General features: G+C 39.6%; 1 protein-coding gene across 4 annotated transcripts in view; it reads right to left on the bottom strand.

The window, feature by feature from the left end:
* Positions 1-27,151, bottom strand: part of GLCCI1 (glucocorticoid induced 1) — a 54,423-nt gene extending 27,272 nt beyond the window's left edge. For all 4 annotated transcript variants that reach the window (XM_082499557.1, XM_082499558.1, XM_082499559.1 and 1 more), the window contains exons 1-2: positions 26,663-27,151; positions 7,005-7,156 (exon numbers count right to left, since the gene is read on the bottom strand). In XM_082499557.1, coding sequence (XP_082355683.1) covers positions 7,005-7,156; positions 26,663-27,122 — 612 coding nt within the window. In that variant the 5' untranslated portion in view covers positions 27,123-27,151. The remainder of the gene's footprint in view (positions 1-7,004; positions 7,157-26,662) is intronic.
* Positions 27,152-27,823: the final 672 nt, after the last annotated feature.

The raw sequence follows: 27,823 nt of genomic DNA, 5'->3' as shown, positions 1-27,823 counted from the left end.
CCAGGCGCGCTACCTGTGCATGCATTCCCTTGCTCTGTATTTTACTGGAGCCACATTCTAAATAATTAAGTGTTCTCTTAGACCTGAAATTTGTGTGAAAGACATTGTTACCGCTTTTAATTTTTTTTTTGAACACTGAAGTGGCCTGCAGGTTTCTAAAGAACTAGAGAAAATGGGGGTAAAATTCGCTCCTTTTTCAGAAGCATGGGCTTTCATAATCTATTACAATTTACTTTCCAATTTAAATCGCTCTTTTCTTAAAGTATTTTACTATATCCCAAGTACAGCTGGAACCATACCCTCATATAAAACCTGAAAACATCAATGCAAAGGGAATTCTTTGAAAATTTATATTCCAAAGAGCATATTCTGAATACAACACTGCTCCATAGTTTGGGGAACAACTCTAGGATTAAGTAGAAACAGGCATTTCAGGTGCTTAGGAGGTGCAGGAGGGTGTACCAGAGATCACTACAAGTTCACAGTCTTTCAACTACAGCTTAATGACTATCTAAAATGCCAAAGTGAATTTCTCAAGAATGAGAAGTAAACTGTTAAAAAACAAAACAAATATTATGTAGAAAGCAAGAGCTTCCCTGTATTTTTTAATAAGCACAGATATTGATCCAGATAGCAAGAACAAAAACAAACCAACAGAAACACCCTTAAGAATTTCATCACCAACACCGGTGACTGTTAGTAGAGAGAGGTGGGAATCCTTATGTTGCAGTCGAATTAATCAGAAATAAAAAATAATGAATATAAAACATCCATTCACTTAATACTAAATTTTGTACTTTCTCAAATATGCTATGACACTCTCTTACACACAAATACTATCTCCCTTGAGACAAGGATTCCACAGTTGCTTTCAATCTCTGGTAAATTGAGTCAAGTCACAACCTTTCAAAATATACATACAAGTATCAGTATACAGGGGGCAGACTATTTGTGTCCCTCAGTTTTATTTGCAGTATTAGATTACAAATACTATATGATGTTTCTAGCACAGTACTGAAGTCAGGCAATGTTATATTAATGTGCTATTTATATTCAGATGGAAAAAGGAAAAAAGGTTAAAAAATAACACAACATAAGCAGTTACTAGAATATTATAGCAAGCCAGTCTTCTTCAAACCCTAGAAATTGCTGCTTATAATATATTGTAACCCACATTATATGAAGCTAAGTTTTGGGTTTGTAACCCAAAATCTTTATATTCAAGCAAAAGCCTTGTTAAAAAACAAACAAAAAAAAACAAACAACAAAAAAAATACAACCCTACAGTTGCTACATTCAAACAGAAATTCTGCTTTTGTAAGTTTAGCTCATGTATGAGCACCTCATATCTCATTTGAATGTTGTAATTTACATCACAAATAAGACGGGGGTGTACAGCACCCTTGATATGCCACATTTCATGAAAATTGGTTTTCCCATCTTTACTTAAAACTTCTATAAAACAGGTTTATTCATAGAAGCCTTCATTTGAAGCTGCAAGCGTATGTCCCATGTGTTAAACCTACTAAAAAATAATGAAAGTAAAAGAGTAACTCAAAACTATTTGAAAAAAAAAAAATCCTGAATCACAATAAACAAAACCAAAGTTGCTGCACCTCAAGTCAGAAACACAGTAAGAGAGGTCATAGGCACTATCTGTGAAACTGGTAATATTTCAGAGCTGAAACAAATTTACAGCATCACTTAAGTATGAATTCAATTTCATGAAACTGAAGGATTATTCCTGCAAGTCTATATTCAGAAACTAAGATTTAAAACATTTTAACAGGTTAAGTAACACATGCTGCAGCTTCAAGAGGAGGATCACTGATATTTCAAAATGTGAAGGTTTGTGGTCCCAGTATCAGCTGACACAATGCTTAAAGCACACGCATGGGATAGGACATGCTGAGAACGCCACATCTGGTTGCTCTCTTCAGTCTTAATGTAAATCACAATTACCATTGTTCTAACTCACCCAACCTTGTAGAGATTAGCATTTCTTCCAACGCGTTTGGTAATTCTGCCTTGCTTTTCCACCCATGTCAGGGATATACACCTACATTCTTTCCACTTCATTTAGATCAGAATGACTCCATGGAGTACCAACCTACCTAAACCTAAAATAAGACTGAATTACTCTAAATATCTCACATTTTATTGCCAGCCCTCCACTTTAATTACTATATCTAGCCTGCATTCCAGATTAACTACTTTGGGGGATGGGTGCAAAGATTAAGAACACAAGTCTAGGTCTTACAGGGGAAGCAACAGAACTTCCACACTCAAAAAGAAATGCAACAACAGCACTAGACGATAAAGTCTGATGAATCTTCAGATGTTTCTAAAGTCTTCAAAGACCCTTTAGAAATTTTACAGAAACTGTCTAAAGAGTTAGAAGTTAATTTGACTATAGCTGGTAACTCCTCTTAAACATCAAACAGGTTAAGAAAAATTAGAATGGTAAATTCATAGTTACATGACACATACCCCTTCCTCCTTGTCCCTTCCCCCCAAAGTTCATCATTAAAATACTCCATGAAAGCAACGATAACTCATACACTAATAAAAAAGCTTCATGTAATTGAGCTTCCTGGTTTATGATCTTCATTTTCAAGCAACAAAATTTCTACCCAAAAGAAAACAAAACATTACTCAGGTGACTAATGAGAAGTAACTGACCCACACACAAGAAGAACAAAACCACATTTTAGCCAAGTATTGCAGTTTAATAACTCTGTGTTATTCTTTAGACCAGAGAGGAGTAAAAATTCTGAAAGGCATTTTGCAAACTTTCTTCATATCTGTTTGTGTAATATGTAATTGCTATATACAATGAAGGCGGCATATCCAGGCATACTGGAATCCAGTTTAAGAAGTCAACTGGGGTAGTGGTGGTGCATGAAATCACTGAATCATATTCCACTTGGTCATTTGTTCTTTTCTTTGTATTATTTAGATCAAGAAAGGTTACATAGATGAACTTTAACTGGCATTATCTTTGTTATGACATCAACATCATATGTTTATCCCTAATCTCTCCTTTTTAATTTTATAAAATTAATTTAAAAGATTTAGTTACTATAGTGCCAAATAATTATATTAATAAACCATAACAGTTATCCAAATGTTTCTGAAGATTCTGAGGTTAGGCATAACCCTTTCAACATTGAATTATTCCTTACATGAGGAAAGGGGAAATACTTACACATATAGCATGAAGGAGAAGTATACAAAAGTGCTCTATCAGTGCTCCCAACAGAGATGGATAAAATGGGGAAGGAAGCTATACTGAGTTTAAATGGCCTTAATGAAAAGTTCAAATTTTAATGAAAACGAGAGGGAAGAAGGACATTGGAGGAACTTGGGAAGGGGATCACAAAGTATATCAACACATATAATAACTTCCTATAACGGTAAGTTTTCCTGCATTTCTGAAACACTTAAAACACTACTAAATAAAATGGCACACCTCTGATTATCCAAAACTTGCTGCTCCTTAAAGACCAGCTAGTTGTATGCATATATACGCATACATAAACAAGCATAAACGCATGGAGAATTCTTATCTGAAATTGTGTAAATGTCACAATGCATAGTGGCACAGTATATTTTTCCAAAAGCAAACATAACAACCTCACTTCTCTTCAGTGTTTTCAGCCAACACACTTGAGGTGGGTAAGAGAGAGACAGAAATATGAACCACAGCTACTATTCTCCGAGATGCAACAGAAACGAAAACAAACAAAATTCTGTTTCCTCTATTTAAATAAGAAGATATCATTGCATTCTTTTGTAAAAATCCTAGTTTGATTTTAGAGAAAGAAGAAACATTTTATTCATGAGCACTATACAGGTTCAAAGAACTTAAGTGGGAAACAAGGACTTGGAATAAAACTCATTAAAGGTTCATCTGATCACAGCAAAGACCAGAATCTGACTTTTTTTTTAATACAAGAATTCTAAGAAACTTGGAACAGCCATAATCACCACCTTCACGAAACTGCACAAAATTTGGATTTTAAATTAATGTTTAATTAGGGACAAAAAGTACCCTTGAAAGAGAAATAATTATTCCACCTACAATGTAAGTTATACTCACAGTATTGTTCATGAGTTTAGAAGTAAAACAAGAGCTAATTTATTCTCCAATGAAACACGTTCATACAAAAAAAAAAGTTTATTGATTTTCATTATCTTGTTTTTATTCATTTTGCTTGTTACCATCTTCCACTCTGCTAAACTACCAAGTGCTATTATTTTTAGCTACTGTAAACTATATCAACTCCCATGAGCTAAACTGTTACTTAGCCAACAAACATGAAGTAGGGAAGTACTTGTGCGGGTACTCAGGCAGAGAACAAGGTTTTAATTTAATTTAACTTAATTTGCCATGCATGCATCCTATCAACGACTTGGAACTCATCCTTAGTTCTTGAAATTAGATATACTTCAAACTACACAGAGCTTAAACAACAAAAAAATCCCTCCACACAACCAAAACATAACTCAAGTGAATATTTTATGATCAAGTTCATCTACAAGCCTCCCTGGTGAATATATAATTTTCAAAAAACGGAAATTCGCTGTGCCAATCACTATGCTTGTTACATTTTACATATTCATATAGTCCTAAGCATTCAAGAAACACATTTTTCAACTCAACTTAAATATTGCTAAATGCTTGATTTTTGCATAATTTGAATAAAAAGACAGCTAATATAATTCCTTGTTAGAAGACATCCACACAAATCCAAACCATGAAACTTCCCTGCCCTTATCCCTTTGAAACAGTACTTCACCTTGTAATGACAACGGTACTGCCTTTCCTCTCTGTTACATTTGGTTATGCTGAAAAGGTAAAACTTCATTTTTATTTTTTTTCCCCTCCCTGAGCTTTGTTTCTGAATGAAGCAAAGGGTGGCAGCCAACAGGTCAAATAACCTAAACACTTACTTGAGCTCACTAGGAAAGCAATTTTACTGCCAAATGCTTGGAGCTCAAATATTTATAGAACAAGTTTGTTTCTCTTTTCTGTAACTAGTGAAAAGGCTTGTTTGTGAATGGTTAAATATTCTGAATTTTCTATTCATAAGGGTATTTGCGAAGTTTGATATGGATACATGTTTTATGAGAGAGGGGTTAACAAATACAGTAACTACAAAGCATGCTACCATAAAACTCTTGAATGGAAATTACAGTTTCAAACAGAAAGACTTTCAAGGCATGGTATTGTGAGAGGAAGGCACCTTGGAAGTAAATCCAGGATTAACAGCTTTTTAGGTAGGTCTTTCGTGACAGTAAAGATGACCGCTTGTTCTTCTTTTTGCTAAAATTGGCTGGCTGGTTGGTTGGTTTCAAAATGAATGAGTACGACGTGAAAAGAGCATTTTCTTAAAGGGTCCCACCACAGTTCCTATAAGTTTCCTTGAACAATTTAAATCATAAGATTCCCAAATTCATTAAATAGGATTTCTGGATCACACAGCCAGATTTTTTTTTCTTTTCTAAGCATTCTACACTTATCCTTCCCGCATCAGAGGGCTTCCTGCATTGCATTACAGTAGTTTTTAAAGAGATGTGGAAAATTATTTATACATTTTAACTTGTCCTTAGAAATTCGGTATTACACAAAAGACTAAAACCTAGAATCAATTTAAAGAGCTGCTGCATTTGCTCTAAGCAATGGTGACAGAACGGGTGACAAGTATGTTGCAAGTTAGTGGAAACTAACCAAAACCTATAGACCTACAAGTGAAGTTATGACAAAAAATCCTTGATATTTTAAAGGTATTATATGCATTGTGACAACATAAGCTTCCATTAAAAACAATTCTTAATAGCACAAGAAAGTTATAAGCAAAAGGTAGGATGACAGAAGTATCGTTTTTCTTTGCAGGACACCCATTATAACAATGGGCCAGGATCATGGCACAAGAGATAAAAAACTGATTTAGCAACCACCCCTACCTGGCCTGTAGACTGAAAATATAACCGAAGATAGTTTTTTTTCTAGTTTCCAATTTAGTTTAGAACCCAAACTCGCGTGACTTACTCCACATCTTAATAACGCTACTGAAAAACCAAGCATGCAACCCGTTTCCTAATAATTTGGGGGGTTTAGAATTAGGTAATTTTTACCTGTTTGATAGTTATCATCTTTGTGGGCAACAAGCTCCAGCACGAGGAGGAATCGGGCAAGAAAAAACATTCAGCTTTCCAGCCAAAGAGCACATGAATGCCACAGCAGCCTACCTGCCAGAGGCTCTTGCTAAGGATGGAGCCCTGTGGAGGACCCAAGGGTATCAGGCCATAAATAATCTCAGTAGCCTTCCCTTTGTAGCTGGTGGTAATGCTCTCATTCTGATGTCTGGCTTCAAAAGGCACCTCTTCCACAGAGCATTTTTGTTTATCTTGCTAGTAAGCAGCAAAGGGAACATCTCAAGACCACGTTACATGCTCACTCCCAGCTTCCTCTTCTTGGTTTCCTCTCTCGTGATGAACTGATCAATCTTTCTAAACAGTAACCTCTCTCCTCCTCCCCCATGCAAATACACTTTTTGAGAGTCACAGATTTGTTACCACAACTTAGTAAAATCTTTAGTGTGTCAGCCCCTACTATTATGGAATCTTTTTTTTTTTAAGTAGCAGTCAGCACAATTTTGCATATAGCAGCTTCAAAATAAACCAGATACAAGGCTGAGATTGAAATCTGCTTATTTAGCCTCAACAGATCTGCCCACACACAGAAAATTATTTTTAACAACTGTTTTCTAAAAAGCATAAAAATATTATATGTTGCATACCATGTCACTGAATTGACACTGATTAAAAAACGCTACTGTACCCTATTTTTAGGGTTTTATATTTATAACAGAATGAAATGAACCCGTGTATCTTCAGAATTAAGCTGAGGCAAGATTCCAGACCAGGTGATAAAACTATTATCAGGAAGACATCCATTATATGAAATATCTCTGTTGTCTTTTTTTACAGCTTTTTACCTGAGTAGATTTATCTTTCATACATGAAGGGTAGTGTACGTGGGGATCACGTGGCCACTGTCCTGTGAGGTAAGGTCCTGTTATTGTGTCCAAAGAAGAAGTTCGCCTTATGGTACCAGAAGTTCTGATTTGCTGGGATTTTGGCCTGTCCACTGTAGAAAACCAGAACAAAATCAACAAAAGAGTCAGGCTAAATTTAATATGAAATGTTAAAAGCTAGCTATGACACACAATGGCAAGAACACATCAGAAACCTTTGTCTAAATGTCAAGCTGAAAAGAATGCCATCACATCAAAGCAAATAACATCAGACAAAGGAGAAAAAAATACAAAAGGGAAAACTTAAATTACAAAACCCAACAACGCTTAAAGTGTTCATATCTGCAAAGAACCAGGCTACTTATGCGATATATTTTCATCAACAAAAAGCATCAAGCAAATTTAAATACAGTGATGATGCAACTCAGGAAAGCCACACATACAGAAACAGAAAACAGAACAGAGTATCAGTGTTGGGTTACTTTTTTTTTGTTTAAGTCAGCTTGCTTAGCTGTCTAAGTACTAAAACACAAACCATGACAAAAGTTTTGACTCTTAAGAAGATGCATATCTGATTTCATGCTCTCACGTACGTCATTCCATATTATTTACAAGATCCTAATACAGGCCTTAGCAAGCTGGAAGCGTGTGACTGTGTATTTCCCTCCGACACAGCTCAGGTCAAGGCAGCTACCGTGTTTGCCTTCACTCATCACAGCGCCCGCAATCTTTGACTCCTCCCTGTACTTCTCTCCCCGTACACCTAGATCATGGAATGCTTTTTCCTGCATTTCATTTGGAAAGCGGAGAGTAGGGTGATTCATGAGATTGTTCTTTCCCACATCAGAGTTTTATAGCAGGCTCTCTGGATCATCTCACTTTGTCCTTTAGGCAAAATTACTTCACATACTCGTTTTCTAGACTTTACATAAGCCAACCTAAGCTCTGCACTACAGCCACTGTCTATCTTGCTCACCCCTACTAAGAGAAGTTTGCAAGAGAGATTACTTTCAAGTTAGTCACGTTATGCACTGATCCGACCCACCAAAACCCTACTCGCTCCTCAGAGCTGGAGATCAGGTCTGCTAGCACACCCCTGAGACCAAACATGGGTGCTGACCTCCACATGCATTTTCTCTTTGCACATCATCTAGAACTGCTGGATCTCAAAAGGCAGACTCCATCATCAGTGTTTTATATAGCATTCAGCACAATGATTAAGGTACAGCTTGCACTGATGCAGCGTGCTTATAGTATGATATGGGAACATGATAATGTTAAAACAAACCATTTTAGAGAAATGTAGAGCTGCTGAAACACTTCATTAACAACTAATTTTAGGTGAAGGGTTCTAAATAATGCTGTGAATTGGAAGCATGATAGTATATCATACTGCCTTTTTATAATATAATTGTTTTGACTGCAATGTTATCTATAAACCAAATCCCTACAATTTCAAACACATCTATCCTCATAGGATTTCAATTGTGACAAATTGACATTCTAAGAAAGATTTTTGAACTATAAGAAAGCCTAAAATCCAGAAGAAAGGTGACAAACTTTAAACATGAAACCAGTATTTACATTTGCACTGAAACACAAAAGTACCTAAAGGGTGCATACCTACAAAGCATTCTTCCAACCTTCACTGCCATGCTATGGCACTACGCTACTGCCCCAGGTAGCCTGAGTTTTGAAAACTCCTCCAAAAGCTCTGTTCATTAGAAATACATTACATGCGGAAAATCTATCAGGAATCTGTTAAATATATAAGTAATTACGTATGTTCTAAAAAAAGAACCTTTTAAAACAAGTTAGAGACCACACAGAGACAAACTGGCAAGCCAATGTCTGAAGACAGGGAAATAAGGACTAAGCAAAGTTTACCTTTGCAAACTTTACATTTAAGAAGCCTTGCTGAAAAAAAAAAAAAAAAGCAAAAAACACCCAAACGAAACCAAACTAAACAAACCCAGAAGAATACACAAGTCCAAAACACAAATAAAATATATACACCCAGAGAACGATCTAAGGTCTGTGTCTTGTCTACACCCCAAGGAAAGGCAACAGCAATCTCAGCATTAACAACTCGCATAATTGCACTACAATGACAACCGACACAAACACCACCAGAAGTCACATTTGTATTTTTCTACGGTAACCTTGGAAGCGGACTGCAGGACACCGTCAAACCCTGAAGCGAGAAGAAGGAAAGTTCAAGACACAGTCTCCTAAGTCCCTACTACTCTTCACTACTTTTTTGAATCACAGGAAACAAACCAAGGACACCACTTCTCAACCGCACAAACCAATCCAAGTGAGCACTATCGTAGTGCCTACCCTGCTCCACTGCTGTTTGCGCTCAGTCCATTTACTTTGAGATGGCATGCGCAGATTTCTGAACCCACCTGGTAAGGTGATTCACCCAGTTAAACATAAAGAAAACTAAAACCTACCTGAAAAAAGTCATAAACCCATATTTTCCCCCATTACAGGCAGATTGGCATAATATAATGGGCAGAAACAACCACATGAGAGTCAGGAGGAACAACAGGGCTGCAGCAGTGCTGAGGTCTGCTCAGTAACAGTTTTGGCTCTCACCCTTTTATGATATATATCATTAGGCCATAAAACATAAAGGCAAAGGGAACTGCAAGCATGAAGTTTGAAAGAATTTCTACAAATTAGCATTTGACAAACTGTCTTTTACAGTAACAAACTTAAAGATGAATGGATGCCACAGAGAGCAGAGTTGAACTGGACCACGACAGCAGTGGCTCAGATCAGCTTAAATTGTTTTCTAAATATTAAAACTGCTCTCACGATTTATTTCTTAGTTTTGCTTTTCACACCTCATTATAACTCTGGCTTCTTGCTATTCTAGTAGCTACTACAGAACTTTCACTTCTCCCCAAACTTTCACTATCAATGGGATTTTGATGCCCCTATCATGCATATCCTTCTCCAGCCCCAAACAGGTTGTCCAGATGGAAACCTCACGCTCTGGTTTTCTCACAGAAACAAAAAACAAAAAAGAAAGGCTAGCAAGTGCTGCCCGATATCTGAAGCACTTCAACAGCTCCTGAGGTTAGCCAACAGACTTCAGCATTCAGAATGGCTTCATCAATATTCAGAAATTTCTAAAATTACAGAATGATTTTACCACCTCTGACAGTATTTGAGTGCACAAGTGGATTTTACTGCAGTGGTAAGTCAGAATAATTCTCTTCTCTTTCTCATTGATGTGTGACATATCTCACAAGGAGCTCAGCTCTACCGCCAGAGCAAGTAAACTTTAGAACATAGTACTTAAGAAGCATAATGTTACCTGAAAAAGTTAGCTAGAAATTACAAAAGCAAGATGTATGCTCACAGGAAAGCAAAATACTTCATGTTTTATTTAAAATATGCCACAGGTTTTAATGGTATGTATTTAGAAGCTATTGCTACACATTTCTAGTTATAAATTATTTTACTTAAAATGGTGCAAGGGTCCACCTGAATACTACAGCTGGTGAAATTCAGCGTGATCCCAGCTCCCAGCAGGAATCAACTAAAATAAACTGCATGAAATCATGAAATTATGGTTCTGCATGCTGCACTGAGCGCCAGAAGAATTCTAGTTATACCACCTAGACTGACTGAAAAAAGGTTTCCATTTCTCTGCCAGCAAAATGTAATTTAGTAAGAGACTAACACATGACAGCTCTTTTGAAAAGGACATAGGGCTCAAATAAAACCATCTGCTACAGCTCTAAAATGAAGAGATTGCCTTCCCATCCAACATAGAGGCAGCTAACCTGCACACAGTCTCAAAAGCATGTTCACAGTCCATTTTAGCTTAAATAATGCTTTCTGCCATGCGTACAATGAGGAAAATCACCTGCAGCAAAAGAACAAGACTGACAGTTACCATTGGTACCATTATAAAAACTGCTTCAGCTAAATCCACCAGAGCTCATCTGTCAGCATCTTTTCTTCCCATCTTTCTTTCAGCAGTTAACAGATGCAGTTCAAATTTGGCCAAAATTTTTCCACTCACATTCTTGCATGGATATATCCATCTTAAAAAGACTAAAATTATCCTAAGAACTTCTCAGATGACACAGATTCTTTTCAAGTTGAATGAAAAACACAAAAATAAAATTAATTCTTCCCTAAAAGTAGGAGTATTAATATTGTCATCTCGCTATCAATGTCAGCTGTGACACTCTCCTGCCAAAACGATAGACAAAACTTTTGCAGTAATATCTTGATTTTTTTTTCTTGAAAGTTCACCTAGAACTTAAACTATTTATCCAAGACAGCCAAGTCATGACACCACGAAAGATCAGTACTAAATTCCACAACAAAGTTTCATAAGATGTTGTTTCTTTTCAGTTCAGTTGCTAACGCTCCACAGAATTTTTCTGGTTCACCTTCAGAGCTACTAGTGAAATGAGTCCCAAGCTCAGATCTCATCCGTTCCTAAAGAATTTCAGATTTCACCTAGGAAATGAATACTAACTTCAAAAGAATTTTCTCCCAAATTACTAGACTCTTGGAAGGACTCACTTCGATGGACATCCTAGTCTGCTTGAGACTCTTTTTAAGAGCCCCAAGTCAGGGTTCAAGTAGTCAGTCTTGAAGGAGATGCAGAGACTAGATATCACATTACAAAGGAGAATCAGATATTTCTAGCGCATTCCTACTAGAGATGACAACGAATTTACAACAATCTACAAACCCACTGATTCAGAAGTGCCTGTGTGAATGCCTCTTAAATAATGAAGTACATAGGAACGCTGCATGGGACATCATGAACTAGAAATGGAAAGCTGAATATTAAGGAATGGTGGCCCACAGCAACTACTAAGAACGATGGTCCAACACTTAGGTCATCTTTACCACAGCAGTGGCTGCTGATGACTGACCCACACATACTTAGGCAAAAGTCCCCTCTTTAGTTACACCTTCTACAAGCATGAAAAGGGATACTTCTGCTCTTGCTTGCTTTAGGTTCCTTGAGTATTACAAAAAAGATTTTCAGATACAAGAGGAGGAACATTCTCCGAAGAGTCTGGTCAAGGGTTTTTTTTGCCCCCCCACCCCCTTGTTGTTTTTTTTACATGAGTATATAGTGATATTGTGCCAATTCCTGAATGTGTATCTGATTGGTCTTTCCTGCTCCGATTACATAGGTAGATGGACAAACTGGTGCATGTTTATGTGCAGAATTTGTCTCTATGACATTTTGAGGAAAAAAAAGATTGAATAATGGGGATTTAGAGGCCACTCAAAAAAAATATTTCAATCTTCATTCTCAAGAAGGATTTTCTCTTGTAACTGGAGCCAAAATCTCTCAAGAAAAGGATTAACGAGGGATTTGGGGTCCCTAGAAGTTTTACTCCACAGGATAGATCTACTGGCTCAAAAGACATTTCCCAGTTGCCAGTGACTGAACGGACTTGTTTCTGACCCAGTCTGCATACTGACTGAATGACTGCATTAACGCTTCAGTGTGGTGCAGAACAACAAAGAGCACACTGTTTGCCATGTACTGTTCATACAAAAAAAAAACCAAACCCAAAATAGGATTTTAAATAGCAGCTTAAAAAACACAACACCCAAATATATAATTGAATGGAAAAAAGATGAAGTTACGCACTCTCCCTTCTATAATTTCAAATTAAACAGCTTAATCTTTTTAATAGCTTAAAATAAAGCAAAATATTAGCTTGCTCAAACATTTAAAACGCAGTAAAGTGTTTTGCTACCAAAACGATATTCCTAAGGGGACATAACATGAGATGGTCATTTTAAGTTACCTTCTGATACATCTCTAAAAATGCTGCACATTCAGCTCTGTAAAATGTCCGTCTTCATTACATGCACCGCATTGGTTTTGATTCAGTTCTATCAACTTCAGAAATTATTCCCAAATTTCTATTTCAGAAACTGAGACAGAGGATGACTAAAAATGAAGGGGGATGACATTCTGAAGTAACTACTCTGAACAGACTGACATAATCCAAGCTAATTTCTTCTCATTATCCATAACACTGAGCTGACCAAAAAGGGGCATAAAAAAGCACCATAATCTAACCAAGACTAACAATCCAACAACTAAACTGAGCAAGCAGAAAGCAGTCCACTTCATGAAACCTGAGATCTTTTCAGAGATTCAGGTCTATGAATGATGTGCTTCTGCATCCAAGATTCTTCAGGAGAGGATGAAAGAAAAAAAAAAAAAAGGGGGGGGGGGGGAACAAAATGAGGGGAACCAGTCTTCCACATAGGCAATTACATTTTACAGTTTTTTAGTCAGGGCAAATTCGATTTTGTACTTGACAAGGTTTACAAGAATTCAAACTGAACTGCATGAAACAGCAAGTCTATCAATACAAGAGGTAGCTTGTACTTAGAAAACGAAACAAAACCAGTTTGCTCTTTTAAAGGAAAATTGTAGACAAAGACCTACAGTAAGGGCTCTGGTATTCAACCATATTGAGTTATCTTTTGTAGCCATGACTAAGCCACCTAGTAAGGCAAGAGGTCTCCTGATTAGTCACTGAATCCAAGAGGTAGATCAAGGCATTTCCCTCCATCAAGGGGGTTTTATGCATGACTCTTCAAAGACGTACAGCCCTACTCACCTAAGAGCACAGGAAGGCACAGTGCCCAGAGCTAGGCTATAGATACCAGAGGAAGAGGGACAGATGGATGAATCTGTAGGCATACCAATTTCATTGCACCTACAGTTGACTCTCAAAATCTTGGTCGCCTATGCATATATGTTGAAACATGGTCTCTGCCTCATGTCCCTATTCCACCCAACTACAGGTCAAGTAAAACGTGACTACGTTTACCTTTCAGAAGTCAGGTTTTGTTCACAGCAAAACTCCCGTGTTTAAAATTACAATTATCCTTAGAGATCAAGCATAGAAAGAACAACCTAATCTCAGTAAGAGAAGTAAACAAACTATAAGGAAGAAAGTTTCAGCCCTCTAAAGCTAAGTTATTCTTCTAACAGAGATTACTGCTGGCATGTACAGGACCTGTATACAAAAGACTAAGCATTTAATATCACAAAAGCCTGCTTTGTTCAACAAATGTAACCTACACGTTCGCACTATAACAGGACACCAGGTAGGTAAAACTTTAATTCCAAACCTTGCAGATTTTTATGTATTTCACATTTTTATAATATATTTTTCTTTGCCAGGTTATCACTTCAAACTTAAACACTATGCAAATACATAAACTTAGTACCATTTAATAAAGTTTCTAAAAAATGTTCCTACTTTAAAAAGTTTAAACAAAATTGATTAGAGCTCAGCAGCTAAGTATTTGGGAAAAAGAGCACACAGAAACACACAACCATTAACTGTTGTGCACTTCAGCAGGTACAGAGAATTTTCTTTATTTTAGTTCATTAATTTAGATCTGTTGAATGATAAATTTATCCAATATTTAGAAATGAACTGGGAACCAAAGAGAGCATTAAAGCTGGGGTTTTTTTCTTCCAGTGTATTAGTAATTAAAATCTTGAAGGAAATTATAAATGCATGCAATTAATTCAGTAACTAAAGATAATACCACCTTTGTTGGATAAACTTGATGACTCTGAAAGGGGTTTTTGTTATAATAATAATAATACTTACAATTTAACAAAATGTAGAAACGTGAGTGGTTTGTACACCTTTAATGTAATTCCACTTTCCATCAAAATGCAGGTGGCCATAATTGTGAATAAAAAAAAACTTGAAAAATCAGAAGGCATGATTCACCATTTTCACAATCAAAATACACAAAGAACTGTAATCAATGCACAGTAGGCTATACAATGCCATCATAATGATCACCAATGATCAGAGATAGAAAGAATTCTCCTAGCTACAGCTAATTATACTAAACAAGAATACTATTTTTTCAGAAAAAAATACTGAAATATAGAATCGTAAAACCAGATTAAAACTGATTGCTTAAATCAGGCTGCCCAATTTTGCTGATTAAATAAATTATCTTTTCATTATCAGTTAAGTCATAGAAACTAAGGAGTAGAAACAACTTCCTAAATCAGGAGACTAGTTCTCAGCTATCACTGACAAAGCACACATAATCACTTAAAAACAGATTACAAACTCAATCCTACAGCACCTGGTATTTTGCCCCCACAATTCCTACTGGAAAAACGTTCCAGGAAGATATTTTTTTTTCTAATGGTTTCAGGCCTTCTTATAGTTTTCCACAAAAACATTTACATTGTCAAACCAATCCACCCATTCATGTCCCAGCACCAACTTACAGCTCCTTCGTCCCGCCTCTCCATCCCCTTCCCTGCTCACTTGGATTCAGAGAAAGCAACTGCATTTTTGTTCAGAGCAGATTTTTTTTAATCATTGCGTGGCTAAACTAACCTAGTAGTCCTTCTCTGAGGCTACCCGAGTTTGATTTTACCTTTCTTCAATTGCGGAGCACCCAAACCCATGCGCAGTATCCCAGACGATGTCTCAGCAGGCCCCTACACAGCGGGCTGCTCATTTCTGAAAAACCTGATGTATGTCCAGTACTTTTTCAGTCACTTTATGCTGTCAGTTTAGAGATCCCACCATCACGCAAATCCACCCTCCAGCATTTTCACATTACATGTTTTCCCTTAGAGGAAAAGATATACTGCTCAAGTACAACCTCACATAAATTAACTTCCATTTTTTGCTTTTAAATCTCAATTTCAAAAATTATTATTTCAATTCCCAAGGTCCTTCAACTCTTGTTGCATAATCTTCCTGTGTACTAATTAAACCTCTCAAAATTCATCAACAGTTTCATCACCTTAATTTTAAAATTTGCCTAAGCAGATAAGATCTACTTCCCGTCTAGAAAATCAGTTCTCTTATCAAAACCACCAGGTTAGCATGACACAATTTGGAAAGCTCATTTTGCACTTTAACATTTCTTGCTGCTTTCCACCACCCCTTAGAATTTCTTCTGAAGTTTCAACTATAGCTGAAGTTAGACCAAGGGATCTCTACATTTTAGAGCTGGGCTCAAAATTTTTCACTTTTTAAAAACATCAGCATTGTCCCTGCTATAGTCAGGTATGTGTTCTCAAATGATGTCACCGCCTATTCAGAATATTGCCTTAGTTGAGGTAAGCGTGAACTTCTGAGCGGGCTTTTCTAGAATTCTGCAATGGAGATCACTGAACTGACTTCATTAAAATCTCCAATCTGTGTTTATCATAGTCTTGGTAATTCCAAATTACCCTCTCCCTTAAAATGTCATCTTTTGTATCTTCCTGGTTAAAAATCACTGTCCTTATTGAAAACTGATCACTTTCACTTTGTCCTGGTGAGCACAAAGCATTGAATAAGTATCTGCACTATTTCCTCTGAGATTTTCACTACTATTCCTTGGAGTTGATTTTGAAACCATACATTCCAGCACATCAACTTCAGATTATCCTAAATCTCTTTTTTCTTGGTACTGAATGGCTGCAACTCCTTATTCCTTATTTTTCTATTTGCGTGTTTCTAATGTCTGTCTTAAAGCATGCAAAGTCCAAGTCTGTTCAGGTTTTAACAATTCTCTGCTAAGATTCACTTTTTGATTGATAATGTGACATTCTTTTCTCAGTTCTTCCTGCTGTTTCTTACAGGCTCTCTGCTTATTCCTCGCAGCCTTTTTGAGGTAAGTGTCCATGCAATCAAGATCACACCCTTGAGTTTTTCTGATGTTTAAAAGATTTCAATAGTGTTAACATTTTTCATTAAAACAGATCCTCTCTATATTCAAGTCAGAGAAACCATGTTTAGCCAAATTTTCAAACTATTTCCTTCTGAAATTGAAACTTCAGATTTATGAATTTTAGAACATACCTCTATGTAGGATTTTTTATTTCACTGTATATGCATGTAAACTTGCATGATTAAAAAAGGCCTAGCTGTCAAAAACATCTAACATCTATTGTATATACAGTGCCAGCACACACATTTCTTCTGCTTCTCCCAGATTTTGAGTTGCTAGACTTGGTAAATCCTATCTTCGGTGCAGCCAAACTGAGTTTCCACTATAATTCTTGCAATCAAAAGACCTTCCTGCATCCTCCAACTTTGTATTAAAGGTTACACTCCACTAAATAAAATCATGAGACCCCAATAATCTTAATAGGCTAGGTTCCTTCTTTTGAAGAAATTAAGGTAGATGTATACAACAGTTTTACAAAATTTATATTTTAAACAATATATGGACTGCACACTTCAATACACAACTTGAAAGTATGAATGTCTCTGTTTCTACAGTAATGCCCAAAGGTTCTTAGGAAGTTGTCCACACTAAAGATTCAAAGTTGAATATGTCCCTCTGGTCGTTTCCTTGTATGGATGTTTCTCAAACACACATTACTTTTGAACATGCATGATTTAATTACATTTTTGCCCATGAGAAATTTTTCTTCTTGCCCTTGAAAAGAATATCAAGTATTCCAAAGGTATTTTATGGTTTCTTTGTGGGGAAGAAAACACTGCAAAGATGATTATTCAGGGCAGGGTATCAGGTACAACAAAGCAGCCACTGTAGGTGAAATACCAGAGAAATCAGAGCACGAGAGAAAGGATGTGTAAGGGTATTCCACTATCGATTGCCACAATTAAGCAAACACAGCTATCAGTTAAGAATGAAAATTTGAAGACCTTAACTGAAATTTACTTACGTGAAGACAGATTCTCCTTTAACCTGGCAGCTTCCCAGCTGCTGTGTAAACCTAAGTCTTATTCTGCATTCTTCAGCAGTTAGCTGGTATTTTTAGAGTCACACTGTACAAAGTCTGTTCTGGGACACTCAGCATAAACTCGGGTTTAATTTTTAGTGAGCAAGTCAACTCTTCATTCCTTTTAATAATAGAAAGCTGAGATATCATGTATAACAAAGATTTTGAATTATATATGACATACTGGATACAGAGGTATAACACTTAACTGCACAGAGTCAACACTGCAAAGCCACTTGGATTTTGCAATGTACTTTCCAGTGCTTCAGACTCCAGTAAGACTGATTAGCTGACATGTGGCGTTGAATTGAAGCTGACTCCGCGTGTGAGAACTGCACTCACCAAACCTTTCCAGAGCACAGACTGCACCACCCCGTTACCTGCTATAATCATCAGCATCTTCTAGTCCTACTGGGCTAATGAGGTCTGCTGTGATGTGCAGAAGGAGCTGTAGTGAGACCACGTTAAATAACTACAGAGACCTGCAGGTCTTGTAGAGCCACTCACTGGCTACTCCACGCTGTGTCAGTAGCCTGAGTTCTGGGAACACGGTGAAAAACTTTCAAGGTTTATCCAGCAACATTTCTGATCCAGCATGGGTTCAGCGCTTCATCTAATGAAAGCAACTCTACTGTTATCCTTGGAAGCCATATGTTCACAACCCTAGGCATTTATATCTGCACTTAGGCAATCTGCTTCCAAATAGCCAATGGCTGACTGCATGTCATACTTTGAAGAAGTGGGCTTTGTACTTACGGGCTAACTTCTGTAGACTAGGATTAACAGAATTAGCTAGTAATCAAGTACTGAATAACCAGAATTTGTTTTCTGGTAAGAACACATATTCTTTCCAAATCACAGTTTGGCTTCCAAATGCTGACAGATGTCAACAAATCATTACAGTTTTGAATTTTTTTAGTATTGCAGCCTATGCACCTATATTAAAGTGTTTAGGTTTTTTCTAACCACAAAACCTTCTAAAAAAATGCATATATATAGGGAATCCAGCTAGCCAACCTTCACAAGTCTTTCTATCAGAACACCAGAATAGGCACTGTACAGAGAAACACCAGAGAGTAAAAGACACACTATATAGCAATACCCATTTTGCCATACATTTAATCAGTGCACAACTGAGTCGTTACTGTTACAGAAACACTTCCAAAAGACAGATTTACTAAAACAATATTAAAATTCATATAGCTACAGAAATGAGTTTCAAGTTTGTAGTACGAGTGCCAGTAGTCTTGCAATGACCAGTCAAGACAGTTAGATATGAGCGTTAATTCCTGAAATTCAGAAGTCTGTCTACCACTAATCTCCTTGCTTAATGCCTTGTGGTGAGAGTGTAGGAAAGGAGGATGAAGCTAACCTTGTTCAAACACATGACTTGCGCTGTTGAAGGAATGGGACACTTGCATCATTATCCCAGTTTAGACCATATTTCAAGACAGAGTGAGAAGAAAATATTCCACAGTGGATTTTAGATTATTCAAAAACCATGACAGAACTGCTATCGTAATGTTCTTAGTCACCACACTTATGACCAAAATACAAGACATATTTTTCCTAAAGAGGAAACAGAATGTGTAGTTTGGGTAAAACTAGTTTCAGGTTGTGCAAAACAAGTTGCATGTAAGAACCAGTGTTGTTAATCACCCATTTGTATTTGATTCAGAGAATAATATCCACTGCAAACAGCTACTTCTCAATTTAATAGTAGCAGCAGTACAAGTTAAATCCTTACAAACAACATCTGTGTCACATGCAACACTAAATAAGAAGGTCTAACCAATATAGTATCTTGCATTAAGGATTCAAAACCCAAGCTCATAACATTTTATGACCTACTGGGAAGTAGATACTGTCTCCAAAGCAGCAATATCTAACATGGAAAGCTAATTAAGAGACCTACTACCACAAAAAAAGAAAATTTTCCATCAAAACCATCTTCCATTGACCCACCACCAACTGGTTAGGTTAATCCCTATTTACAAATCGTTTCTGCAGAAAACGGTTATGGCTTGAGTAAAGACATCCACACGTTCTGGGTGGTTTTTCCCCCCCCACACTTGAAAAAGCTAATCTGTTTTTAACAGGGTGATAGTCAATAGTTGTGGCAGTCAGGATACTGCAGCAGCAGCTTGTAAGACAGTGGCGCAGATACCAAAGGAGCAGGAAAGCTGTAGAGAACAAACGAACAGGACCGGGGCAGAGGCAGCATTACAAGGCCAGAGACAGCAGGCTGAGGGCACTCCCCAGCATGGTTGGGTTTCCTTCCCCAAGATAAGCTTCTAGAAGTTACATGCCCTCTTCTGTTTTACTAGCAGCAGAAGACGTAGTCGGAGCACAGTCACCCAGTCCAAGGGGACCACGTAAGGGAAGGGCTCTGGTCCTAAGTCTACATTCACACAGCTGGGAGAGCAGGAAAGGGTTGCTGAGAGAGCATGTATTTTAGCTTAAACCATGGGTGAGTATTTCCATGGATGAGATCCTAGCTTTGGAAAAGTAAGACTTGGGGAGACTGACTTGCCATTCAGAAGGATTGCTGTTACACACTGTATCATGGTACTTTGTGTGGTATCCATAATGCGGAAGTCTCAAATTGTGAACCCTTTCAGTACCCATCAGCTATTTTCAAGCTTTAGGATTTAATTTCTGATTCAAAACCAGTCATAATACAAATTAGTCGTGGTGAACTTGAGTCAAATAAGGAGGGGAAAAACTAAAGCATAACTGAAGAACAATCTAATCTGGGAGAAGTAAATAAACACTCAAAAGGTAAGAATTAGATTACTAAGTACAAACACCCGTTTTCCTTTAATCTCCAATTCTCTTCATTTTTGCAATTGCCCGCACCTTAAAAATGGTGACACAAAGGAAAAGAGGATAATCTCAGACTGACAAGTCACTGTGGATGTATCCCTTCTAATGATGAGAGGTAAATATTATTTTAGTTGCCCAAAAATGCCTGAAGCCACTGTTTACACACTACAGGTTTACAAGGCAGGCAGCATTGAAAGGGAGAACTCAACGCATTTAAATATTAACATTAAAGCAAGATGATGATCATTAACACAGTTAACTATCTCAAGTCTTGAGCAAAATTTTTCAGCTATCTTTATTACAGGGTCCTTTTTTCCATCAATAAAAGATACTTTTTTAAAAAATGCTACTCTGTTTAAATTCTACTATATTAACAAATTTTCTTCAACATATGCTAAATCCATGGAGAACTAACTATTGTGTCAAGTGTTCGCAATGCTTTTCTCTACTGAAGATATTGCCAACTGATTTAAACAGGTACTTTCATTTTTCACCGAGGAAAAAAACAACTATAACTTTCTTCAGATGAAGATAAATACTCAACTGATGAAGTCCCTTAGAAAAAAGAATTTCAAATGTTCACTTAAACTGAAAGACTGAGCATATACTTCATTTCCAATAGGTTTTGCATTGTTACAACTATTGCTTTCAAGTCCAGGCTGAACTGAAATTTCAGAATTACTGCATCAGTTATCTTTTTTTTTTTTGCATGATATCTAGAGTAGTAGCATAAACCTCATTTTAAAAATAACTAGCTTTCCACTGTGAATGTTAGCAATATAGCAAAGCTCAACAACTCATTATGTGTCAGTCTATACTTGGCAAACACTGACTTTTTTGTAAGATTCTAAGACACATTCCCTTGACCTACTCTGCCTGCATTTTAAGATACAGTTTAAGAACCTCCGTTCACCCCACCACCATGGGAAGGAAAAGGACAAAAAAAACCAAGAATCATGAATTTCAGAACACAGCTCCAGTATTAGCCACTATTTTACTATGCAAGTAACTTCAGTTTGGCCATATATAACATGTTAATACTTGCATATGTCCAAAGAGTAAGAATTAAAGATCAGGTAGTGATTTAAAATAGATATATACATACACTTTGTAAATTATTTTTTCCATGAGGCAGGTGGGTGCTTTCTTAATAGCTAATGCCTCGCTACAATATTCAGCTTCAAGGGAGAAAATACCTTTCCATCTTTCTTTCCCACAGTTGTTTTAACACCTGAAAGGAGTTCAATTAATCTGTCTTATGAAACATACTTATTGAGGACATCTAATATACTATCCTCATTTAAAGTGATGTTAAAACATGTAACTAAAGAGCCTTTGAGTTTAAGACAACCGGTTCAAATTTAGCCAGTGTCTTTTATTTCACCATATTATATTCCAATGAAAGCTATTTTTGGAAGACAGAGTGACAAAGCTGGAGAAAAACTGTTTGGGTCATACAATTATAGGAATACTGCTACTATTCAGGCATCAGGAAATAGGAAGCGCCACAAAAATTGCTTCCTTACCTACATTTGTTAGAAATAAATGAAAGATCATCTTGATCTCTGGTATAAATACTTCTGATGCCAAAATATTGGATGGCTTGAATCCAGGATATTAAAATAGTTCTGCCTTTTGAAGTCTCAATTTGGGTTTTTAAAATACTAATATCCCGTACAAGTCTAAAGATCAGCAATATTGCCTTACTCAACTCCTCACTCCATTAGCCTTTTATCTACTAGCATAACAGATACACATACTTATTACTCAGAACTGGGTTAGGCAGTTGTTTTGCATCTTTTTTAATTCCTTTCTCTTACTAACATTGGCAATGCTTCAGGAGTTATTTGGGGAAGTAAAAGATATTGGGAACCCTTAACAGCCAAACTGATTACAGTATTTTTCAGATGTCCTTAAAACTAACCTTTGCTTCCAAAATTTGACATGGAAAAAAGTTTATATTATAAACTATGTAAGTGCAAGTTAGAAAAATATGAAACATAATATTACAGTACCACTAGAGTTAACACTAAATAAATCCAAGCATTTGATGAAAGCAACATTGAGCTTGAATCATACAGAATTTTTTTACACCCTCCTTGTATACAAAACATTGCATACCATGTGAAAAAAACAAACTAAACAGGAAACCCACTCTCTTATATTTATACAAGCTACTTTACATAATAACAGAAACTACTGATTTTATTCAGGTAAGGCAAGAAAGAAAACAACTTGCTTTTTTTCTGTAAAACATAAGTGTTCGTAAGCAAGTAATACGTTGTATTTCACCAGTTGAAAGGATGTTTTTGCGTTATTATTGAAACGTCCTTTGTCATAAACCACACTGCTTCACATTCTGTTGACATTAGATTCATGCGATTAGAGATCTATCAGATACATTCGCTCTTAGAAAACCATGTGTTATTACATTCAGCCAGGCACTTTTTACATTGCCAACTCTCTAAAACATGAATACAGGCTATAAAAAAGTAGGTACTAGTGAGGAATAAACATGTTTAAGAAAAGAGGGAAGGAGTAGACTCACACATTGCAGGTTACAATATCAGAAGATTTTCCCCTCTCCTTTTTTAGCAACCTGGAATTAGTACATCGCATTCATGATTTCTCATCCATTCAGTTTCAATACTACCCAAATACAAGTACTGGCATCGATGGTTTCTGAAGAACTACAAATCCCCACATTTGCTTAAAGAAAACATCATCAAATTCTTAAGGTTTCCGTTCTAAACACACAGGGTTTTGCTGCAGAACAAAACCATTTACAGCATCCTAGAGAGAAGGGAGAGAAAAGATGATGATGGGAGAAGAAACAGAGCATGCTGCTTCCATTCCTGTAGTAATGATGTCAACGCCTGCAATGATAGTTGCTCTGACCTGTAGAGGCTCAAATCTCCTTTATGAAAAGAACCTCCGGCAAATCACTAAAATATCCACAACAAAATGGCTTAGCAGGATAGCCAATTCAAGGAATCTATACTAGAAAAGGCTGAAAGGAGGTGGGGAAGGGGCAGGTGTCTCGAGAAGAGAAAAACATCTATCCATCAGAATCATAAACAGCCTCCAGTACAAGCATACTCGTGAAACAATCTAAGTCAGACTGCAGAGCCAAAGACAAACAGATCTCCTGCACTGGTGAGAAAAACAACAGGATTATACCTAGAGCCTTAGCTCACATTTTACAGCAGTGGGAAATGGTTTTGAAAAACCTGACAAAAAAAAAGAAAACTTAATCTAGTCGCTTCCCCAAGACTTGCATACTGACAACAACTATAAATAGCTGGAGTAGCACATTGTTTTAACAAGCTGCAGCAAGATGGTCTATGTTTGAAAACAGAACATTTTTATTTTTTTCAAGTCCTCCATTATTACTGCAGCAGTCCTCTAGTTCAGCAATTGATTTTCTATATACTACTACAACTGTATAGACTACAAACAGCGTTTTTAGTATCCATACATAATATACTAAAATGCTGAGAACAAGCAGGGAAACAAAGACAAAATCCTGCCCCGTGGCATGCAACTATATTCCAAATTGTGTAAAAACAGCCCTAGGTTTTGGGGTGGGGTGGGGGGTAACCTTTTTTCATTTGCAAGACCAAAGACATAGGGTATCTTATTACCCTCGCCTGCTAGAAAATGGTGCCTGTATTTCGGTAAAATAAAGCTGTTGACGTGTGCAATTGTGGTCATTATTAGGGCGATCACGTTGTTTTCATTCATTCATTCAGGATTTGCTGGAGGATGTCAGCTTCTGCAGCAGCAGCTGGCTTGACCTGGAGGAGGGGGAACAAATTCCTCGCAGCGCATACAGATTACAGGGTGCATTTCTTGACGGACCATTTATGATTTTATACACTGCGCTCATTAAACCAAATCAAGCCGTGTATGCCGCTAAGGCGTCTCATTGTGAGGCAAGCTCAAACAAGTTTAATGACGGAAAAGTCATTCAGTACTAATTTATAGTCTGATTTATTAAGGCTAAAATAGCCCACAGATGAAAATGACTGAAACCACTTTGTAAAATTAAAATTTCCCCTCCAACAAAAAATTCGTATGTAATAATGAAATACTTCACAGCTTTGCAGTATTTTTCCTTGCTTGCAGGTAACTGCCCACATTCCTCCCTCTTCAATACACCTGAAGCGCAGACCTTTACACACTGCACCACTACAATGTTTTGCTCTGGGTTCCCATAATTAAATAATTTACAGTATTCAGCAGCAGCACCATCCCTATTCATGTACACCAATTGTTTTTGTTTTGCCTAGTTTCCCATTAGCATTTTCCAAAGGTTAAAAGAAGGAGGAAAAAATGAAATCTACATTTAGTACTTCATACAGTGGGAAAAATATGATCTTTAAAATTTTAAGCAGAGCTTGGATGAAGTTCCATTTTCAAATGCAAAAACTTCTGGATAGATTATCTTTTTGAGAAATAAGGTATGTAGCGTCTCTGTTCAGATTATAACACAACCAATTTAGTCATCTGCATAAGCACAAATACTGTGTAGCGTAAATTAACTCCATGCGTAACTGGCAGTGACATTTTGCCCATTTACAAAATGCTGCCCATGTACTAGGATCGTTCTGATGACAGAGATGTGCCAAAGTTACACATACTACAGACTGTAAGGTTTTACTACACATTAAAATAGAAAGGGGGGGGGGGGGGAGAAGGTAACAGATTCTGCTGCTACAAAACACGTTGGCAACCACAGACCATAGTTTGCCACAGCAATGAAACACAGTAAGACTTAAGGAAGGGACAGAACAAGTGAGGGGTATTGAACCACATAAAACGTTCCCAGATAGAGATGATGTGTGATACCCGATAGCTACAGCAGGATAACATAAAAAGTGCATTTAGTCTGATTCATTCAGCTGCTAAAGTGATGGGAGAAGGGGGGGGGGGGGGGGGGGGGGGGCAAGAGAGGGGGGAGGTAAGATGGCTACTGCCACTTTAAGACATTCAATAATTTAACAGACAACCTGACGCAGGTTAAGTTGGACTTGCTGCAAATCATTTTTACATTTTAAACTTTAAAGGCCTATTTTGGCTACATCGGGTTGGTTTTTATTTTACAGTCTCAAGGATTCAGTATTAAATGTCACAAGGAGGCAGGTCGTGTTATTTGTTTTTAAGCATCTCAATATGGGAATTTCCTTTTTGTTCTGGAGTCTGTGCTTGAAAACATTACGTATTTTAACCCAAGATGTTACCGAAATGCAAGTCTTTAAAAAACGGAGTTCTGCAGAAAGGAAGAACGTTTGAGGCTTGGGTTTAACACACGCTTAGGAACTGGGTTATGACACCACAGATATACATCTAACCCGTTAACAACCCGTACTAAATAATTACACCTGTAGACGGGGAAGCCGGTGTATTTTGGACTCGTTCCTCTATGGCACCCCTCCACGTACGGGCAAGGGGGAGCAGGAGCACTGTGGCTGGAGCCGCCGGCTGCTGCCCTCCGCGGCGGGGCCAGGGGGTGGGAGGGGAGCCGCCGGTGGCCCCGGAGGGCGACAGGTCTGGCCCCCGCTCCGCTCCGCCGGGGAGGCACTTCCTCCCGGTGCCGGCGCTGGCAGGCGGCGCGGGGGGGAGGACGGGGATGTTTTTCCCAAGCTGGATCTCCACCTCGCCCGAGGAGGAGGATGACATTTAAAGGCTCGGGGCCCCCCCGCCTCCCCAGGGGAAGGCAGCGGGACGAAGTGCTTTCCCCCGCTTGGCAGGGCAAACCCGGGCACGACACCTGCCCCGCTCGCGGGGGGGACGGAGCCCTGAAGGGCTCACCCTCACCACCGCCGCCACCACCCCCTGCCCGCTCGCTCCCTGAGACTCCAGCGGGGGTGCTCCCGCCGGGCCGGGCCGGGCCGGCAGCCCCCCGGGCTCCCACTCCCGCACCCCCCACACCAGGGAGGGAAAGGGGGACCGGGGGTGCCCGGCGGCAGGGCGGCCCCGGCCCGGCCAGCACCCCCGGGGGGCAGGGAAGCGGGAGGCCGGCTTTGTCCCGGTGCTTTACCTCTGTACACCGGGGAGCTGGGGCTCCGTCTCTCAGGTGAGCTGCTCCTCCTGCTGCCGCCTCCGCCGCTCTCCGGCGAGCGCCGCTGCCTGCCCTTCACCCTGCCCGGCTCCGCCGCGCCGCCGCCCGCCGCCAACGGCGGCGTCGCGCTGGGCGGCGGCGGGCTGCCTCCGCCGCGACCCCCGCCGCCGCCGCCCCCCGGCCCGGTATTGCTGCCCACCGAGGCGGAGGGGGACCGGGTTGGGCTGTGCTGGTTGCCCCGCAGAAGCTGGTACGGGACGGTCGCCCGGATGGGCTGGAGCAGCCGGCTGGTCCCCGCCGCACCTCCCCCGGCGCCGTTACCGGGCCCCCCGCCCGTGCCGCCGCCGGCAGTGGGGGACCCGGCGGCGCCGCGCCTCATCCTTTGCGGCGGGGGCTGGTGGTGGGACGGGGGGGTCTGCGAGGAGCTGGACGAGGACATGGCGGGGATGCGCAGGACCCGGCGGGTCACTCGCTCCGGCGGCTGCGGGGGGCCCGAGCTCGGCCCCCGGGGCCCCGCATGCACCGGCCGCGGGGGGGGGGGAAAGGGGGCGGGGGGGGGGGGGGGGGGGGGAAGAGAAGGAAGGAGGGAGGGGGCGGGGCGGGACAAGCGCTTCACGGCCCGAGGGAGTCTCCGCGCCGCCTGCCCAGCTGCCCCCGGCGCTTCCTATCGGCGACGGCGGCTGCTCCCACGCCAGGCTCTGGCCATCGCTGCCCGCCCCAGCGTCGTGGGCACCGGGGGCGCTGCCGAGCCCCGCGGCCGCTCACATCGTACAGCGCTGCCGGCTCAGGGGGCGGTGGGCGGCGGGGCGCGACGAGGGCGCAGGCAGCCGGAGGGGGTGGAGTGGGGAGCAGGTGAGGCGCTCGCAGCCAGCTCCTGCTCCTGCCCCCGCCAGCGTCCGGGAGCCGCGGCCAGCACCATCCGCTCCCCGCGCCGCCCTGCCTCCGAATGGCAACGCGCAGCCCCGACGCCCGGCCGCGACGGGCAGGGGCGGCAGCCGCCAGCAACCATTGGGCGCCGCCGCCGCGCCAGTTCAGCCTCCATTGTCCAGCGGCCCCGTCGCTCTCGTCTCTCAACCAATGAGAGGGCGGTGCCGCGCGGCGGGGGGCGGGGCGGTGGGGCGGGGTGGGCCCGCCGGCGGG

This window comes from Vanellus vanellus (genome assembly GCF_965231255.1).
Source record: "Vanellus vanellus genome assembly, chromosome: 2".
NCBI lineage: Eukaryota > Metazoa > Chordata > Aves > Charadriiformes > Charadriidae > Vanellus > Vanellus vanellus.
This window is presented reverse-complemented; position numbering and strand designations above follow the sequence as displayed.